This window comes from Anopheles coustani, chromosome 3, assembly GCF_943734705.1.
Source record: "Anopheles coustani chromosome 3, idAnoCousDA_361_x.2, whole genome shotgun sequence".
Taxonomy (NCBI): domain Eukaryota; kingdom Metazoa; phylum Arthropoda; class Insecta; order Diptera; family Culicidae; genus Anopheles; species Anopheles coustani.
In genome coordinates this window covers 5548614-5567125 of record NC_071288.1, presented here as the reverse complement: position 1 = coordinate 5567125, position 18512 = coordinate 5548614, and the positions used below count along the sequence as shown (strand labels likewise).

Below are 18512 nucleotides of genomic sequence, written 5' to 3'. Positions count from 1 at the left end.
TTACTCTTAAACGTTAAGTGCACAACAAAACTCAATACGTCATTGCGGGGTGAATGTGTTAAACGAACGAACGAACGAACAAAATAATAAAAAAAAACGATAAAAAATTGACATTACAAACTGTAATAATATAAAAAAGTAACAAATTAATACCTATCAGCGGTAGTAGCTACACTATCGATAATGGACGCATTTCCTGTTCTTCAACTCCATCGTTTCGATGGCATTATCAAAACTCTGGTTAGTCCTTGTCGGATCAACCGTCGGATTCCCTAACGTTCCCCTTGTTCCTTTCCTGCACGATTTTGATTCGCGCTCATGTCAAATGTTTCAATCCTACCTACCAAGTTGCTTTGTTAATAATGTTAATATAAATAAATATATAATTGTCTGCTTGTGTAAGTGTGTGTGTTTGTGTATATATTAAACGATCCTTTTCTTCGTCCCCCAATTCCGGCGTGGGGATGGGGCAGTCAACCTACCCCCTTTCTCTGTGGACACCTTCTAGGTCTATCTACGAGTTTGTTAAAGCTAAGTGTTTTGTTACGGTTAAACTTACTATTTAATGTCTCCCTCCTCCCACGAACACTGTCCAGCGTCGTTGTGAAGGAAAAATAAAGCATTCGAATACCTCCGAGTGCAACGCCTCTCGTGCCATTATTCGTCAGAAAAAATTGTCGGGAAAAATAAAAATAAAGTAATTCTCCTCACTTGTCCCAAGTCTGTTCAATGGTGCTCAACACCGAGCGCAGATCTCATTTTCCACAAAAACAAGCCGTTATAGTAGCCACCACCGTCACATCGTACCGTTGATCAATTAATGGTATCGGAATGGAGGGCAGCAACCGATTGGGCGTCCTTTCTTCGTCCAAGTTGCTACCACCCATAGTATTGTTATTATTATCGTCACTTTTATACTTATTATTGCTAGCCTTGATGGCAACGGTGGTGGTTGTTTTGGTAGTGGTGGTGTGGGTAATGGTGGCAGACTGGGAGGCCATTTGATGATGAGGACGATTCGGTGATGGTTGGTGTAGAGAAAGTCCGATCGTGGTAGCCCGAAGCTACCACCAATCTCATTTGATCTTACGCCCCGGAAGGGTTGGGCTTTCCGGCGGTGTACCTTGGGACGTGTGACCGGGCTGCATTGCCATGGTGGAACCACCACCCCCAGCAGCCAGCGGTACTCCTACCAGTCCACCGAGCGACGGGACGTGCTGGTTCGATTTGCTTTTCGGTGCCGCCTTGAACGGATGATGCAGTTTGCGAAGTGGCCTCGGGGAGGGTTGATCGAGTGAGCCGCCACCGGATGCGAGTGTCTGCTGCGTTACTTCACGGGCCGTGGCCACCATTTCTGGGTGGTGTATCCATGCTGCAAGAACGATAGAACAAAAAAAAGGGCGGTTGTTGTTGTGTTAGGGACACACTCTTGCTCAAGCTGAACCATCAAGCCACATCATGCAAATGCAGAATAATAATGCAAACCACTAGCGGGTCCCGCCGTACTTTTCGATGGCCCACGACTATGATGGTCTATTAAGGCTGCTGCCAGTGGCGCCGGTGCGTTCGTGCCGGACGCCATCGACCCTCCGCCACCTCCTCCTACTCCTCCAACACCAACACCTACCATACTCTGGGACGCGATCGGGCTGAAGATTCGGGCGGTAAAATCTTCGAACGTACTGTTTTCGCGATGACGCAAAGCGACGGTATCGATCGAACGGTTGCGTTCCTCGTAACTGGAAAGAGGCAAGCGGGAAAATAATTTAGTTAATGATGGAAATAATAAAAAAAACACAAAACAATCAGACGGGAAAAACACTTACTACTGCTGATACAGTGGCAATGAGCTTCGTTTCGCACGGCTCGCATTGATCGCCGAAGCGCGCACCAAACTGGCTAGACAGGCACCGCCAACGACCGTCTCATCCGAGAGCGGACCAAACCACGGCACGTCCGGCTTCTTGTTCACAGTTACCCGGAAGAGGCCGCTCTTGAGCGGGTAGATTACGATCAGCACGTCACAGAACTCAGTCGGAAGGATGTCCCGACGGTAGTCGCGGTTGTGCTCGCTCCAAACGATGTGCACCTCGTCGTTACCCAGGTGACGCGTTTTGTTTAGAATCGCCTCCGGCGTGTCGGACGGCATGCGTGTCGAAACGTGGTAAATCACCTCGAGGAAGGGCGTCGCATAGTACGGTGCCGTCTGTCCGCAGCCCTGGCGCGGTAGTCCACCGAGGAAGCCGTTGTGCGACTCCAGCTCGACCTCCCAGCCGAGGGCGGACACGAACATCTCGTAAGTGCTGCTGCCACACGAGTTGCGCAGGATACTGCCCTTGTCCTCCTGCCCGTTGGCGACGTAGATCACGGCCATTTTGTGCGTTTCGCGACACTTCTGATTGTCGAGATTGCGTAGCTCGCGCAGCAGCTTGTCGATGCGCTGGAGTAGGTGTGTCCGCTTGCGTCGCTCCCAGCCGGCGAGTCCGAGCTGGTTGAACAGAATGCGTCCGAGTTGGAACGGTTTAGTCGTCGTACCCTCGTTGGTAGATCGTTCGGGTGGCGCCACCGGCGCTCGAACAATACTATTGCTTCCGGCCGGTTCCTCAGAGTATGAGTGTGTGGTTGAGTATCCACTTCCATAGCCACTACTGCCTCCCAGCGGGAACGAGCTGGATCCGCTGGAGGAGAACGACGTAGACTGATCCATGCCCGGAAGCTGTTGACCACCGCTGTTTGTCAATGCATTTTGTCGAGCAACTGCTTCCGCTTCGATCGTCCGTTGGTTCAGTATGATGGAGATGGTTTGACCTTCCAGGGCAGCTCCTAAGGGGCTCGGGCCAGCGGTGTTCAGTGGCACCTCCGAACTATCCAAGCACTCCGGGCTAGTGTACCCGATGTATTGCAGTAACTATGGAGATGGACGAAGCATGTCAGCAAATGAATAAACATACAGAATAATTCTCTACTTACATCATCCAGCTGGTCTAGATCGGGTGCTAGATCTTTGGCAACCGGTAGCTGATGTACCGGCCGGTGTCTTAACGTGTGCCGTGGTCCGTGCGTCATCGGCAACCCAATAGCAGTAGACATGAGTGGATCTATCGAGGCGCTACCACTGGCAAAATGTCTCGGGGTCATCATCAAGCCGGCATTTCCACTTGGTCCTGACCCCGTCCCAAGTACACCCGATTGTGTCAATCCGGTCGAGTTAGCATAATGCCTCGAACTGCCCACGGGTGCAACACTGGAGTGGAATGTATTCCTTTCGAACTCGGCAGGCGCCGAGGAGGCTGGCAACGGTGGTGTCGACGGTTCTTTGTACAGTATCGACGCATCCCAGCAGGCTTTGCCGTTCAAATCACGCAGCAGCAACCGAACCTGTCTGTTGGCGGTGAGAAGACCAGCCGTGGCTCCGCCACCCGGTAGCCGGAGTGCCGGTAGCTCGATGAAACTGGCCACCAGCTCGGGGCTTAGCATCAGCAGTTGCACGTTCGGCGAAGCCAGTACGTGTTCCATCGTATCGACCCGGTTGCCTGCGATGGAATTTTCACGCTGCAGCAGAGTACCACCCCCACCACCGGTAGGCGCTGACTGGCCGCCACTTGCCGTCATCGTGCTGCCTGTCGACGAGAGAAGCAGATCGTCCTGCTCATCCACCAGTGAACTTAGCCGTGTCGCTCCTATTCCCATCGGAAAGTGGCCAATGTTGGTGATGAGATGCATCGCGACCGTCTTCGCACAGAGCCGAATGGCCGACTGGCAGTTGGTAATCGACTCCATCGTCGAGTAGCCCGTCGCCGAGTCTCCACCGGCGCCACTCTCACGCACATCGTCCACCGCGATGGTCATGTCAAAGTCTTCGTCGGTGGTAAACAGCTTGATGCGCTCACCGTTCTGCAGACCGGTGGCGATTTTGTGCAGTATACGAAACACGGTTAGTATGAGCGGCTCGGAAGCCGCATCATGGTGCTTGGGTCGCTGCAGAGTCGCCACCGAGAACGACATGCACAGCTCGCCGAGCGTCAGCAGTAGCGACGTGAGGACCGTCTTGTCCGACTCTTTCGGATGGTGCACGTTGTGAATGTCGAGCGAGAGGCACACCGTGTCGAGAATGAGCTGCGGCAGACGGTCGATTTGCTCGATGCGGGCTCCCTGCTCGGCGCACAGCTTTAGCGTTTCCGAAGCCAGCCGTGCGATGGTGTGATGCTTGAACTGTAATGCCTGCAGCAGCACCTGGAATGCTTCACGAATACGTGGATTGACCGTCGCCGTCGTCGATGTGGTCGTAGACGGAGATGCATGTCCCGCCTGCGCTTGTTCACTGGAATGATGCGGAACTTTTTGCTTGAATCCTCCCGATTCCCCGCTCGACGCCGTCGCCGCCGACGCCGCTGGGTTGGTGAGATTCTGGAGGATCCATTGGCCGAGCGACGCGATTGCGATGCAGCGTGCCTTCGCGGTCGGTTCACGGCGTGCACAGCGTAACACCACGTTCAGTACGTGCTCCTGCAGATCGGAACATTCCATCAGATCGATGTGTGACTCGGAAGGTTGAAGCACCGGACCGGGCAGTGAGGTCCGTGGGAAGCAAAGGAGCGATCCGAGTAATCCGGCAACTTGCGCACGGGGTGCATTGGGACCCGTTTCTGAAGAAGTAAGCACCACGGTGGCAGCATGCACTAAATCTAGCAGCAGCAGAGTATGTCCCGGGAGGAGTAAACTCAGGAACCTCGGCCCACCGAGGTATCGGAGAGCCGTGTACGCCATTGCTCGATCTTCTCCCGAGAGGGCCTGATGGAGGGCATGGTAGAACAGAGGGAGTTGGTGGTTGCCCAAGCTGGCACCACTTTGCACGATCGTACAGAGAAGCTGCATGGCGTACAGCTTTCCCTGCGCATACTGAGCGTCTAGGGCGAGGGCTCCGTAGCACCAAGGGGCCACCAGAGCGATGGGTGGAACAAGGTTAGCAGCGGACGAACTGTGCGTTCCAGCACCACCGTCCAGAGAAATGCCCTGATTCATACGTATTTTTATCAAGCTCTCCGTCATGCTGACCAGATACTGGTACACCTGGGCGTGCAGTTTCGGGTTGAGAATCTTGTTCACATCCCCCAGCGCACCGAGCATACGTCGCCACATGACGGCAGCAACATCCGGCAACCAGCCACGCGCCGTTCCCCCCGCAAGAATCGAGCGACGATCGGAGGTCGTAGCCATCGACGAAGAGGATCCACCGAAGGACTGCGGATCGTCCTGCGTGTCGATGCTGGAACTGTCCGCAGTCAGTGCGTCGGCAATCTGCATCGGGGAATCCTTAATCGAGCCACTTTCGATGCCGCTCGATGCCGTCGGGGAAGGACTTCTTGACCCGCCAGCTCCACCGCAAACCGCTCCACCTCTATGATGATGGTAGCCATCGTGATCTGAATGTTTCTTCGCCGATCCACCCGGAGGACGGACGGAATCGAGTGATACTGCACGTCGAACACCATTACCACCACCACTACCTACTCCCACTGCACCTCCACCTTCCGTGTCGTGACACTCGGAAAAGGAAGCCATTTCGAGATTTTCGCTGCTAATGCTCAGGAATGTGTTGGACGTATTGGAGAGCATGCGGGAGAACGATTGATCAGCCGCTGCCGAGACCGCGGTCGAGGCCAAGTCGTGTTGCTCGCGTGCTGATGCTGCATGGCCTCCGGCCAGCGCGATTCGCAGCCGGCGACGGGCGCGTGACTTTCGGAACGGAGCCGACACAAGACTTCCCTCACTGTAGCTTCGGTTGAGGGAGGGCGTGCCTGGAATGCTTCGGTTGCCCGAAAGCCGCATTCCGACCGATGATCGACCGCCGGGTCCTTCGTCGACCAGGGAATTGCTGCCCCGCTTGTTAAACCCATTGGCACCACCTCCCGTTGCCCCGTTTCCGATGGAACCCGTTCCGGTAGCACCCGAAGCAGGCCCCGAACCATCCCCAGCAGTCGTCATGTTATTCCCGTTCGTAAACGTAATATCGTGCTGGGCGGTTCCGGGTAGCTTTTCACCAGCACCACCACCTCCTACTGCAACACTACGTCCTCCGTCACTGGAGGCCCAGTTAGAAGGTGTGCCACGCTTGCGCTTTCCTTTTGCTTCCGCCAGCCGATCGAGTGGCAGGTCGGAAAGGTTTATATTGTACACCTGCCGAGCGAGGACACGTGTCAGCGTTTGCATCGTTTTGTCCCACTCGACAATGAGTTCCTCCCGGTGCGTCAGTGATGAGAGCACCTTCAGGAACTTGTCCCACAACCCCCCGTTGACGGGGACGTTCGTGTGCGCCCGGATCCACGTCACGATGAGCGTTTGAAAGATGGGCTGCGCGAGCCGTCCGCCGAGATTATTCCGTTTCGCGTTCGGTGGCGAGTTTTGGAGGATCACTGAGGTCACCTGGAGGAGGACAAGCAGCAGCTGCTCCCAGGTCTTCGGTTCCATGCGCGTCTTCATCACCATCGTGCGGTAGATGTTGAGCACGCGCTTGCAAATATCCGTCTGCTCGTCCAGTGGGGTCGCAAAGCCGTCCGCGTTTGTTTTCGACTGGAAATGCAAGTTCAGATGGGCCGTGTTTACCATAAACACGTTGACCGCGTTTGTTACGAACACTTGGAGCACGTTCTGCAGTCCGGCCCGTATGGAACCGGCGTTCTCTTTCGTTGTAGGCATCATTGCACCGAGGTAAGAATCGGTTCGCAATCTTTGGCTTCCCGGGCGACTACCGGTTCCCCCCGAGTCGTTCGTGATGCCAACGGGGGACGCATTAGGCGCTCCAGGAGCTCCCCCAACCGCCTGCTGTAGTTCGAGTTCCGGCTCGAGAAGAAATGGAGGCGGCGGGATGCTGCTCATCCAGTCGCGATACACCGAGATCGCTATGCGCATGGCCTCAATCTGCGACTTGGAGGTGAACGCCATCAGGAAGGCCTGCCGATAGATCTCGTGCACAAAGTTGACCGTCTCCCGGCTCGAGTAGAGCACGTCCCGGACGAGCTGTGTCTGCGTGTAGCCCATGTGGCGCAGGTTCGAAAGCAGACTTGCATGATCCAGCGACCGATCAGTTCCCACGCCCGGTTCGTCCTCAATCGAGAGAATCTCTAGCTTGCTGTTCACGTGCCGTTCGTGGGTATACTTCGCGATCCAGATGACGAGCACGACCACACAGGAGCTCATCACTTCCTCCCGTTTCGAGACGCTCCGCAGAACGGGCAGATCGAGCTTCGGGTCGTACACGGACGTGGTATAGTCGAACGCCGGGCAGAACACGGGCAGGTACTGTTCGCGGAACTTTGTCAGCAGGAACGCAAACGTGCGAATGTGACGCTGGGGGCTGCTGTCGCGCCACTTCAGGCAACCACAGGACTGCACCATGCAGTCGAGCAGAATTTCCAGCCCATCACGCGGATCCGGAGCCGCCGTCCGTTCGCTCGAGCTCGGTGGAATGAGGGGCTGAATTTCAGGCGATTTAACCGGGTGCGTTGCGGTAGTGTCGTGGAACACCGAACCGCCAAGTTCACCCTTTAGGTTCGGGTGGTTCAGCAGATCCGTCGCGATGAAGTCACTATCGGACGGTAGCGGTCCCACGGAGGAGCTTTTGATGCCGCGCTGCGGAACCGACAATCCCGGCACCAGCTCCGTGAACATGCCGTGCACAAACGGGGGCGCATTGTCACCGAGCGCTTGGTACCAGAGCAGGAAGTACTTGACGCCTTCGCGCCGCAGCTTCACACTGTTGCCATAATGGAGCAGCTTAGCCAGGATCCGGCCCAGCGAGTGACATTGCCAGCGGCGTTGTACCAGCTCGGGAAGCAGGCATAGTATTTTGCTGAGTAGCCATAAGGATCCATCCAGTTCTTCGCGGTGTGTTTTGTGGACTATGGAGGGGGAGGAAAGTAGAAGAAAGATCAGTTGCATGAACATTGGAACATGTTTTCTGGGTCAGGCATTTTTTTTTTTTTAACGAATGTGCAGAAGCAACAAGAAACTATCATGCCTCGATTTTAATTCAATCGAACTTCAATTCTACATTTGGTCACTTACACCTACTGCTTTTCGACTGTTCTATTGGGAATAGTGAAAGCTAAGGCATGGACCTAATTAGTTTGTCATAATTTTAAATATTTTTTTAAATAAATTTTAAATTCTTATACCATGAATTTCATTAGTATTAGGGTTATTGACACCTACAAATTGTGACCTAACTTTAAGTATAAAAATAAGATTGAAAATGTCAAGATTGAAATATCAGCTTATTTTAAATACCATGCATTGAAGCAAGGGGTGGTCGGAATTGGCATGCTTAGATTTGCATAATTGAAGCTTACAAAATATCAAGGAACACAACTTAAGCCACTCAACAAGCGCCAAGGTGGGAAAAGCCGCAACTCAACTCTGTCCTATTGTACGCACTTACCAAGATGGAAGGACAGTTCTGGTATGGAAAGTTTTGAAGATAGTTTTGAGAACCCATTTGAGGGGCCCAGTTTTGCCAAATATTTACCGGTACCGGTAGTTGATGCATATCGAGTGAATTTTTTAACCATACGCGGGACGGACGAACATGTTTTGGTTTTTGGTTGGTTTACGATGCGGACGCAACATAGGGTGGATTAAAGATTTATATATAAATAGAAAACATATACATAATTGTGGAAGAAACATAAATCCCCAACACTAATGGAACCGATGGCGATGAGCGGGGTTAACGGACAGTGATTAACGAAAGAGAAAAGTTGCGCAATGTGCGTTTGTTGGATGACATTGGTCTTAGGATCGGAACGGACATGGGCACGCACATTTTAGCGGTGCGTGCGAGATGATGAGGATAGTGAAACTGGTTTTTTCGAGTTTCCGTGCAGCGAGAAGTAAAAGTTAGTATGATAGCTTACCGCGCTGCTTGAGGTTCGCTTCAGCCTGGACGAAGGTATCGTAGAGGATGTAGTAAACGTGGCTGTAGTTTGCCTCGAACAGATTTTTCGCCTCTTCGCTGTCCACGTGTTCTGCAACGGCATGGCAAAGGCAGGAGGAAGAAAAACAAACGAAATTAATTTACAAAATCGGTTTCTCTTCGATGTGAAACGACGGATTGGCAGTGGGGCCATAAAAGAGGACATTCGATAGGTGCTGCGTTGAATATCAAACAGAAGTTCATAGGGACACTGATGCCGTAGCCACACTCCATTGTCGCTGCTTAGGAATAGTGTGCCATGCGAGGGGTGGTGGTGATTTCTTCAGCCGTTGGTTAAACATATTGGTATTTGGTGCTACTGAAGTCACAGTCGACGATACGAAATGCGAAAGCCGTGGGATGGGGCGTGCAATGTGAACTTAGATTTCACATCACACACGCTGCTTGACGCCAAAGCAAACCATGAACTTGTAAAACAAAAAAGAAACGATGGATTGTTTACGTTTTCATCTTTGCTCTCACGCGGAGACAAGTTTTACACCATGATTCGCGGTTCACACAGCTGTATCGGTTGCTTGTTCGCTCTTTCGCGCCTCTCGCGCCTCTCGCGAACGGTTAGTTTTGCGCGAATGATTCCCTCGGAACACATGAACTCTTGCAGCACAACATAAGAAGAAACACACAAGCACGCCCACATACACTCGCTCGCACACCACGGCTATGATCAGCATACGCTCTGCTCTAGTGCACAATTGCGGCCCCTACTTGCTCGTTTCGCGAGCGACCGTCTAAATCTAATTGTTTGGCAACGTGTGCGTCGAGATGCGGTTCCCCACTGGAGGAACGGGATAGTGCCGTATGTTTCACACGAATGCCCATGCCTTGCCGACGAAAGATGGAATCGGTAGAACTTGCGTGCCGTGTGGGAGTAGGGAGGGGTAGGCAGACTGAAAACATGGCATACAGGTGTGATTCACGTCCGTCCATCCATTCGTTCCCGTCGGTCCAGTGGGCCTGCTCTGACGTGTACACGAACTGTAATATGTAAATTAAATAGCCCCGCTTATCCCTGCATCGTCGTCGTTGTCAAGCCTACACCTCGACGGAGAATCGATCTACCGATATTTGGTGGCACCAGACGTTCGCGCAATTCGTAGCACTACTTTTCGTTCACCCCTTTCACCTCCTTTGGCATCTCATGACGTTGCTTACCTAGTATGGTTTTCAGGTGTCGCAGGCGGGCAGCGGAATCTTTCTTGCTATCCTGAATTTTCTGCGTCGACTTTTTCAAATCGATATTGGCCTTTTTTGTAAACATCGTTCTATCGTTCGGTTCGGGTTTGCCAACTCGTACAACAAAGGTAACGGGAGTGCTTCGACGGATCTATGGGGCGAAGGCGCACTTGGTGGTGGTTAGCACATCCACTTCCAGTCGCAAAGGGGGCTACTCGCAGCGGAGCGACCGTGGAGAAAACAAAAACAAATCCTCCATGTTGGACATGGAATTCTTGCCAACGCACTGCGTTGCGTAGGTACGATGCTGCACTTAATTCATCCCCGCCTTGATTGCTACCCCAATGGTTTGTTTACGATGAGAAAGGACTTCACTTTTGCTTAAACATCTGAAACACAATTTTGATGCACGTAGTCTTGCAGCGATCCGAGTTGCGTTTTTCGAAACCTACAGGTATTCGGTGATGCTAGAGATGAGACTTTCTACCCGCACCCACACGGCGAACTCGCCGATGATCCGGAGTTTTTTGAACCGAACCCATTTGAATCATTCTTTAATAATCTATTTCTCACAGATATTCCGTTTTTTATTGACTCAACGAATATTTTGACAAGAAATAACAAAACTTAATTTTCATCTGCATTGTAGAGACAATTTGTCTACGTTATTTATCCTAACAAACCCGAACCTAGTATCCTGGATCGTTCTGCAACATTGAAGCAGAAAATTTGACGTATTTCGCACCCTCTTTGCGGCGAAAACCGCAACGACTGTAACTTCTAGCTGAGCTGGTTGAATACTTTGCACAGTGATGAAATGCGTACTTCGCAAGGACATCGAACAAGGACACTTTGAAATGAATGGAATCAAATCGTTGTATTTAGTATCGTTATCGCAATGAAAATTTCTCCTCTAGCCAGTCGCGTTAAGCGATGGTCGATTATTGTTGATCAAAGTACTATTGACGGTGACACCGGAAATATTCACACACTCCAGCTGGTGTGTATGTTCATTGATGCCGATAACCAGCTTCAGTCCGGCCAAAAGACAACTTTTGTGCTCGGCATTGAGAACACCGCAATGCTCCCCGAATTTAACCTGCCCATCCTTGCACTCGTTCGGTATACATTGGGGTAATTTTCCATCTCGTTCAATGTACAATATCTTGCCCGATTCGCAGTATCCCTGGGTGTACATCTGATAGCATTTTCCGCTTTGAGGATGATAAATGTACGCTAGCGTTGAACAGGGAAGGGGGAAACAAACAAACATGATCAGTTCAAAATATCACCGTCCGTTGGGAAAAACCCCGAAATGAGGTTCTTCCAGTTATTTCAAAATAGCTGATAAGAACTGTACTCACTTGGCTTACAATCGCAAACCCAGTCATTCTCATGATCCCCTGGGTAAAGAATTTCATTTTCTTGGCATCGTTTCGGAATGAAAATAGGGGTTCGGTTCTGTAAAGGGTAAGGTTATGAGAGTATAAAAACCATTTTCGAACCATTGTATTGGAGAGTGGTTTTTACTTACACGAGCATTTTGTTTAGATTCCACAGCCGACTGTTCGGCAGGATACGCAAAGAACTCCGTTGAGTTGTTGTTCTGCTGTCTGCCCACCGGATCATTAGCCGGAAGAGAGCAACATCCGGCAATAAGGAGTGCAAAACAGGACACTTTGATCACTGCATCCCAAACACTTCCTGTTATTACCATCGTTAGTTTCTTTTTTTTTAGAGGACCTTTAAGATGTGCACGGTAGATTATAAATGAAACGTTTAACTCTTGTTCACCAAGTATTCCTATCAAGACTGGGTCTACACGAGGACTGATCCGTCCTTCCAGCATCCAGCTACGGTGTTGCGGGTAGTTGTGAAGATCACTCGATGTACCAGACAGCAACACACGACGTACTCAGACACACTCTAGGAGTAAAAGAGACCTGTAATCAACCGGTCATGTTGGCTCGTATCAATCGAATGGCGCCTCAAATCGATCGCTGGGTTTAAGCAGGCTCGAGCCAGTGCGGTCAGCAAGGAAGGGAAACCCCCGGGGCTTGGGATGTCCGCGGGGTCAAATCGTGGTAGCGATAGCAACGTTCGTGTGTCTGTTTGACGACCTTCAGTGGAACACCCAAGCACGATCTGGCCCGGGCTTACGTCACTGTAGCCGAAGTCGATTCTAAGTCAATGCACGGCTGGGAAAACTGAGGTTGAGAAACAGGTTTTTGCAAATTATTGGTCTCCACAAGACGCTGCTTTTGAAAAGAAAAAAAAAATGTAAATATTTCATCCCATAAAATGGCACATGAGTAAATTGTAAAAAAACAAAACATGCGATCATGAATCAATCCAACCAATACTATCGTCGAATTATCTACGACCAAACGAGTTTTTGCGATCATCTCCGTTGAATCGGAGGATACTTTCTGTCTGTGAGGCCCGGTACCGAACGCGATCGTTCGTCCAGTCGCAGTCTGAACGGTGGTTCGAAAACATGATGGACAAGTTTTATTTTACTCTGTGCGTCGTCTTCCTATATACCGCGGTGCAGCTGTCGACCTGTGGACCCTCGACCGAGTTGTTTGCTTATCCCGCGGATGAGGCAGAGCAGATTAAAGAATATTTGCAGAATGCCCACGTAAGTTCCGCGCAGGAAACATGCCCATTAATTAAACGTTAAAATGCGGGAAAATCCTTGTGGAGTCGAGATTTAAAAGGTTAAAAGCTATCTAATTTTTTTAAAAGTAACGTGATAGTGTCCCGATTGAAAGGTGCTGAAAGGTATTCCATCGATTTCCATCTGATAGGTAAATGATTAGTATACTCGTCATTTTAAAACCGGTATTTTAAACTTCCTGCTTCATTGTGCTGTATGGCAATCGTGCGGTGCGTTAACCTTGAGATGTGATGGACTGATGCAAACGCCTCAGCGGCGGAGATCACCTTAATCATGATCTTCTTTATCAGTACATACAGGCAATGGATTTGAAGTCTCCCAAAAAAAAGAAAGTATTGCAATTTTTGTTGTAATTTTAAAACCATATGCACACATTAGCCAAAACGCAAATTTATTCCGTCCGTCAAGTGAAAGTAAGCAAATATTTGAAATGGGCGAAAGTGGTTGATGCCTTGCAACCACAAAGCAAGAAATAAAAAAAGAGAAAATATACTAAGGAGCGACCATAATTTTCTTTAAAACAACGCCAATTCTTGAGTCTTGAACAAATGGTTGATGTTCAATAAATCTTGTCGCAAGGCTTGAAATAAATTGCAAAATTCAAATTCTCCCTGCACAACCGTTATTGCATGAAAATTTTAATTATCTTTACAGAATCGAACACCAGTCTTTATACCAGGGAAATGTAGCCCAAATGAGATTCTGTACCCGGGTGATCATGCTGATGATTGGGTGTGTGATTGCCGCCCAGGTATGTAGGGTACACGTGAGCCGTAACAATACATCTACTATAAGGAATCCATTTTTTGATCTTTGCTTCCAGGGTACGTGTATTACCCAAAAAACGATTCATGCTTTGCACTCTTCACCAAAGGATTCTGCCAACCGGGAGAGTACGTGGACTTGGAGCGGCCCTCGATGCTAGTGAAATGCACGCAAAATACCTGTACCGAAGGAAAGAAGGTACCGTTCCGCGGACAGTGTGTTGAACTAAACCGTCACGATAAAGTGTGCCCGGTGGTGAAGCGCAAACGATTTGTTGTGGGTGTGAACACCACTACCCTACAGCTGGATTGTGTGGTTGGTGAGTTAGACCGGGGCAGGGTTGACGTAAACGGTTTGGTTTTATTCGAGGAGGCGAAACGTTGCACTTCCGGTACTAAAGCTTCATACAATGGACTGTGTGTCGAAAATCAGTCGAAATAGATGTTGTTCACTACTTTGTGTTTATATAAGCTTGCAACAATCGGCACAAAATTAATTTAACATCACAACGGACTATTATACACTTTTTACTTTTTTCACACGACCATCCGAAACAGGCTGCTCGGCACACGTAGGATCGATTGGGTCGTCCAAAATGTCTTCCTCATCCGTAGATACGCTTCGCGAACTGGTTTGCTTCGGTTTGGGACTGTCCACTGCTTGCAAGAATGGTGACTGATGGAAGTCGGACCAGTTGATGAACTCGTTGAAGAGCGTCAGCACTTGCGAAGGTGTGAGCTCACCGAATTCCGTATAGATAGTCATCTTTTCGACGTAGTCATTCGATGAAAGTGGTTGTGATTTTAACAGCTGACCTGGTAGTGGGTTAACCGGTACTTTTTTTTGCGTATAGTTTCCATTCAATATTAAGCGGGCTCCACAATGAGGTATCCAGTGTCTAAAACGATCGTAAAGCGTTAAAGTTTGTTTTATGTTAGGAATTTAAAAACACGAGAAGAAATTTACTCACTCTAAAGTAGGAATCACCCGACTTCGTCTGCTTACGTAATGCTGTGTCATGAACGACGCAAATAGTGCAAGATTATCGGGCAGAAGGTGTTCGTAAAGATTCCGCCGCGGCGTAATCTTTACCAAGAACCAGTCCTCGGCTCCATCCTCGATCAGTTTCTGATGCAGCGTTCGTAGTTTTTTGCTGCTGTTGCTGTTGTGGTTCCAAGGAAGAAAATGTTTGCGAGGAACCGTCCCCAAAAATTCATGCTCGAAATAAAGCTGAAAGACGATCGTGCTCCCACGGTACAGTTTATATCCGGCGTTTTTTGTCGATGCTATGTGCTACAAAGATTTAAAGAGATTATGATCGAACATGGGTACACCAGGGACATTACAACCAGGAAAAAAAGACTTACCGAAAAGAGGAGCGGTGACATGACGAGGATCATTTCGTATCGTCCTAGGGAGTAGAATTCGTTCTGGGTAGTGATCGAATTCATTAGATATCGTAAAAATTTCACAGAACCAATCACCGAGAAAAGGCGAAAGCTTAAATCGTCGTCATCCCACTTTTTATTGGGGATGCCTTGCAGCAGATTTACGACACGCCGGCCACTATCAAACCCGTCCAGGTAGGACAATCGCCACAATCCGTTAAAGTCCGCTATCCGCAGCACATCGGGCGGTAATTGTGACTTTAAACGGCTTTCGAAGGAAACGTCCGTTTCGTACAGTCTCAGATTTGTCAGCTTCCTTTGCAGCAGTTGCTCCGTTAGCATTCCGGGGCCCGGGTTTACTTCCACCAGCAGCCGGTCTTTTGGTAGATCGTGGGTGACAATATCCGCTATGCGTTGTGCCGTTGACCGGTCGGAAATGTAAAACCGTTCCGCGTTCTGTGAAGTTTTGCGAAGGATCGTCGGAGGAAACAGTTGCAATATTGAGCGATCTTTGGATTGGAAATATTCCGCCACATCTTTGGGTACGGTACAATCGGTGCTGTTCTCTGTGGAGACTTTGGGTTTGCGAACTCGAGAAATTTTCGGCCTTTCCGATGCAGCATCGGACACTTTCGTTCGGCATAACGCTGGGCAGAAGGCTCTTCTTTGTAAAATGCGTCTTAAAACATGTACACTATTGCCGTTCATAACGAAATGCGCGCATTTATCGAGAGAGACTTTACTTTTAAAGTAAACAAACAAAAGCCGCACTTAAAAGTGACATTTACTCTATGAGTGAAATAAGCCCATCAAGAATGGGCAGATATGGTTTTAAACACGCACATTTTTGAATAACTTTGTATAATTATGTTTCAAAAATTAGATTTTTTATCTAAATTAGTTTTTTTTTTCGAATTGAGGCCCAAGAACAAAAACGAAAAAGATTTCCGATATTGAATTTATGTTTTGTTCCGTATGTCATAGTTTAAAAGTGTCATTTTGACAGACGTCGGTCCAAATCGGGATGACAGATGATCGTCGAGTTGTCGAATTGGCGTCCCGTTGTCAAAGCTGCTCCTCCACGTTGACGTGTGCGGCTTGGCATCTCCCTCACTCCCGAAACTGTGCGTTGGCCACTGGTTGGAACGGCAGAAAGGTCCCAGGTATCGGTCTGAAGCGAAAGGTAATCCACGTTCAATCGCGATTGTGTTCGGTCTGCCTAGTTTGTCGTAAATATTATTGCCGTGAAGCAGTGGTTTCATAAGAAGTCAGTCAAATCGTTTGTTACCATGAAAAAGTTCTTCGTTCTGCTGCTGCTGGTACTTCCAGCCGTGCTGTTAACCGTAAATACCGGTAAGTAATCTCAGCTACCAATCCATCCCTACCTGATGGCCATCGGAGTTTCAACGTGGCAGAAGATGTTGTACAATCAGTAGAAGAAAGCAGATGAATTAATCTCTGCTCGATCTGCCACAGGATCCAGTCCCTTTGCCTTCGCTACGGAAGATGAGTTGGACGAGGAGCTAGTCGATGTGGAAACGGAAGATGCGGCTGTCGTTGCGGATGAAACGGAACCGGAGGATGAGCCCGAGACCACCAAGTCCCCGGATGCTGATACGTTCCTGCTCTTCACCAGACCTCTGCACGCCGTCGGTTCGCAACTCGAGCTGCCCGCTGGCTATCCGGTAGAGTTCTTGGTTGGCTTCACGAACAAGGGTCAGTTCGAGGACTTTGTCGTCGAATCGGTCGAGGCATCGTTCCGCTACTCGATGGACTTCAACTACTTCATCCAGAACTTCTCGGCTGTGGCGTACAACCGCGAAGTGAAGCCCGGCCATGAGGCTACGGTTTCGTACTCTTTCCTGCCTTCCGAGTCTTTTGCCGGACGCCCGTTCGGTTTGAACATTGCGCTGAACTATCGCGACGGCCGTGGCAACCAGTTTAGCGAGGCAGTGTTCAACGAAACCGTCCAGATCACCGAAATCGACGAGGGACTCGACGGTGAAACGTTCTTCCTGTACGTGTTCCTGGCCGCCATTGTTATTCTGCTGCTCGTGCTCGGCCAACAGTTCCTGGGATCGTACGGCAAGCGAAAACGCCCAACGACCACTGCTCGCAAGGTCGTCGAAACTGGCACCACCAGCACGAAGGACGTCGACTACGAATGGATTCCGTCGGAAACTTTGAAACAAATTCGTAAGTCTTATTTACTCACTATCCAACGCACGAGCGCAATAACTAATGGACTGTTTTATCTTCAACACAGAAAACTCACCCAAGAGTGGCAAGGCTTCGCCGAAACAAAGCCCCCGGCAGCGAAAGGCGAAACAGGGTCTCCAGGGGGGCAACTAACCTCATCCTTCCTGACACGATCCGGTGCATTGATGCCGATGCACTGCATCACAGAACTCATCCCTCCTCCAAACCAATAGATGTATCTCGATTCCCTTTGGTTCATTTCCTTCGGTGATGCTGCATCCATCACATTCATTCCTCCACCCCTCCTCCTCATCCTAATGCTCCAAAGCTCGGTAACTTAGCTTAATCCCATCTCGTGAGACTGTAACTAAAATGAGCATGATGGTGAAGACAAAATGCGGAGGAAAACAAACTGCGGACTTCGCTGGGGCAGCGATTTAAATGGCATGAAAGCTTCCAGGGTAGCTTCGCGGATCACACTTTAGCAAAAAACAAAGGCACAAATTGTTCATACACCTGGTCGGAAAACAGTTCGTAAACATCCCCGGGCATTCTTGCTTGTGGTTTGTGGCCTGGATGGATTAGTATGATTAGGCCTCATTTTTCTTCGTTTCATTGAAAAACACCATTTGATGGAACCGATCGAGGCAGTGCGAATACGAGGTTAACTGGTTGAAAGATTTACTCAGTGGAGTTATTGGTAGGATTGATTTTCTTTTTTTGTCCGTAGTTGAACTGTTTTACTAATTTAAAGAGAAATGGAAACAAGAAATGAAAAACAATTCCTGCAGTTCTAACGGTTATTTCAGGAAAGAAATTAGCTTACATAGTAAGGAGTGGTCCTAACGAGCGCGAATAAAAATGAAGCTTAAAGGATTTATGGGTGCGCTTGACTGGAGTGGACCAAAAATGTTAGCCTTCATTTCTCGTAACATTTATTCGCAACTGGCCATTGTTGCCCCGACTTCCCTTATTTATAAACTCAACCCGGAGGCAATGGGCGACCTCAAGGGGAACCGAAGTTCCCTTTTTCGGTGTTGTCATCATCTGGTCGGTTTATATTTTCTGAGCCGAATTGATAGCTGGCGTTGGGAATGAAAACCGTTCCTAACAAGTATTATGATAATCCCAAAATCCCAACAAAATACATAAGCAAACGTACTTCAGTGAAGTATGAGAATCTTTACAATCATTTGAAATATTTTATATTTTCACAAAATAAGTACGATTAGTTTTTTACTAAAACTTCGCATTGTTATTTATTTGATTGATTCGAATTGTTTTACCAATTTTTATTTATTCACTAGTCACAACG

At 49.1% G+C, this 18512-nt stretch overlaps 5 protein-coding genes across 7 annotated transcripts; 2 read left to right on the top strand and 3 right to left on the bottom strand.

Annotated features, from left to right (window-relative positions):
• Positions 1–107: 107 nt before the first annotated feature.
• LOC131272847 (probable Rho GTPase-activating protein CG5521) lies at positions 108–10494 on the bottom strand. Of its 3 annotated transcripts, XM_058274715.1 has the most exons (9): positions 10145–10494; positions 8913–9023; positions 8438–8455; positions 6084–7898; positions 3221–5906; positions 2971–3127; positions 1827–2908; positions 1507–1739; positions 108–1372 (listed from the first exon to the last, which is right to left on the bottom strand). In XM_058274715.1, exons 1-9 carry the CDS (start codon positions 10248–10250, stop codon positions 1077–1079), a joined length of 6504 nt encoding a protein of 2167 aa, XP_058130698.1. In that variant the 5' UTR covers positions 10251–10494; the 3' UTR covers positions 108–1076. The 3 variants fall into 3 exon arrangements, with proteins under 3 accessions (XP_058130698.1, XP_058130697.1, XP_058130699.1); XM_058274714.1 differs by having other exon boundaries at positions 2971–7898; XM_058274716.1 differs by lacking the exon at positions 8438–8455 and having other exon boundaries at positions 1207–1372; positions 1628–1739; positions 2971–7898.
• A 236-nt stretch (positions 10495–10730) lies between these two features.
• LOC131272874 (uncharacterized) lies at positions 10731–12292 on the bottom strand. Its single transcript, XM_058274747.1, has 3 exons — positions 11700–12292; positions 11530–11626; positions 10731–11401 (listed from the first exon to the last, which is right to left on the bottom strand). Exons 1-3 carry the CDS (start codon positions 12012–12014, stop codon positions 11079–11081), a joined length of 735 nt encoding a protein of 244 aa, XP_058130730.1. The 5' UTR covers positions 12015–12292; the 3' UTR covers positions 10731–11078.
• Positions 12128–14195, top strand: LOC131272875 (uncharacterized). Its single transcript, XM_058274748.1, has 3 exons — positions 12128–12806; positions 13500–13596; positions 13669–14195. Exons 1-3 carry the CDS (start codon positions 12663–12665, stop codon positions 14049–14051), a joined length of 624 nt encoding a protein of 207 aa, XP_058130731.1. The 5' UTR covers positions 12128–12662; the 3' UTR covers positions 14052–14195.
• Positions 13951–15725, bottom strand: LOC131272873 (dimethyladenosine transferase 2, mitochondrial). Its single transcript, XM_058274745.1, has 3 exons — positions 14978–15725; positions 14581–14903; positions 13951–14508 (listed from the first exon to the last, which is right to left on the bottom strand). Exons 1-3 carry the CDS (start codon positions 15704–15706, stop codon positions 14127–14129), a joined length of 1434 nt encoding a protein of 477 aa, XP_058130728.1. The 5' UTR covers positions 15707–15725; the 3' UTR covers positions 13951–14126.
• Positions 15726–16109: 384 nt separating this feature from the next.
• LOC131271770 (translocon-associated protein subunit alpha) lies at positions 16110–17979 on the top strand. The gene is made up of 3 exons (XM_058273299.1): positions 16110–16351; positions 16475–17194; positions 17265–17979. Exons 1-3 carry the CDS (start codon positions 16288–16290, stop codon positions 17348–17350), a joined length of 870 nt encoding a protein of 289 aa, XP_058129282.1. The 5' UTR covers positions 16110–16287; the 3' UTR covers positions 17351–17979.
• Positions 17980–18512: the final 533 nt, after the last annotated feature.

Excerpts from the sequence above, each read along its gene's own strand:
- LOC131272847 (XM_058274714.1), bottom strand. The coding sequence starts at position 10,250 with ATGTTTACAAAAAAGGCCAATATCGATTTGAAAAAGTCGACGCAGAAA. Across the intron at positions 2,909-2,970 it reads ATCTAGACCAGCTGGATGAT|TTACTGCAATACATCGGGTA; the intron begins GTAAGTAGAGAA and ends CCATCTCCATAG. Across the intron at positions 1,373-1,506 it reads TAGTCGTGGGCCATCGAAAA|CATGGATACACCACCCAGAA; the intron begins GTACGGCGGGAC and ends TCGTTCTTGCAG.
- LOC131272874 (XM_058274747.1), bottom strand. The coding sequence starts at position 12,014 with ATGCTGGAAGGACGGATCAGTCCTCGTGTAGACCCAGTCTTGATAGGA. Across the intron at positions 11,627-11,699 it reads AATCTAAACAAAATGCTCGT|AACCGAACCCCTATTTTCAT; the intron begins GTAAGTAAAAAC and ends TACCCTTTACAG. Across the intron at positions 11,402-11,529 it reads GGTTTGCGATTGTAAGCCAA|CGTACATTTATCATCCTCAA; the intron begins GTGAGTACAGTT and ends GTTCAACGCTAG.
- LOC131272875 (XM_058274748.1), top strand. The coding sequence starts at position 12,663 with ATGATGGACAAGTTTTATTTTACTCTGTGCGTCGTCTTCCTATATACC. Across the intron at positions 12,807-13,499 it reads AATATTTGCAGAATGCCCAC|AATCGAACACCAGTCTTTAT; the intron begins GTAAGTTCCGCG and ends TTATCTTTACAG. Across the intron at positions 13,597-13,668 it reads GGTGTGTGATTGCCGCCCAG|GGTACGTGTATTACCCAAAA; the intron begins GTATGTAGGGTA and ends CTTTGCTTCCAG.
- LOC131272873 (XM_058274745.1), bottom strand. The coding sequence starts at position 15,706 with ATGAACGGCAATAGTGTACATGTTTTAAGACGCATTTTACAAAGAAGA. Across the intron at positions 14,904-14,977 it reads TGTCACCGCTCCTCTTTTCG|CACATAGCATCGACAAAAAA; the intron begins GTAAGTCTTTTT and ends AAATCTTTGTAG. Across the intron at positions 14,509-14,580 it reads CGGGTGATTCCTACTTTAGA|ACACTGGATACCTCATTGTG; the intron begins GTGAGTAAATTT and ends CGATCGTTTTAG.
- LOC131271770 (XM_058273299.1), top strand. The coding sequence starts at position 16,288 with ATGAAAAAGTTCTTCGTTCTGCTGCTGCTGGTACTTCCAGCCGTGCTG. Across the intron at positions 16,352-16,474 it reads GCTGTTAACCGTAAATACCG|GATCCAGTCCCTTTGCCTTC; the intron begins GTAAGTAATCTC and ends GATCTGCCACAG. Across the intron at positions 17,195-17,264 it reads GGAAACTTTGAAACAAATTC|AAAACTCACCCAAGAGTGGC; the intron begins GTAAGTCTTATT and ends TCTTCAACACAG.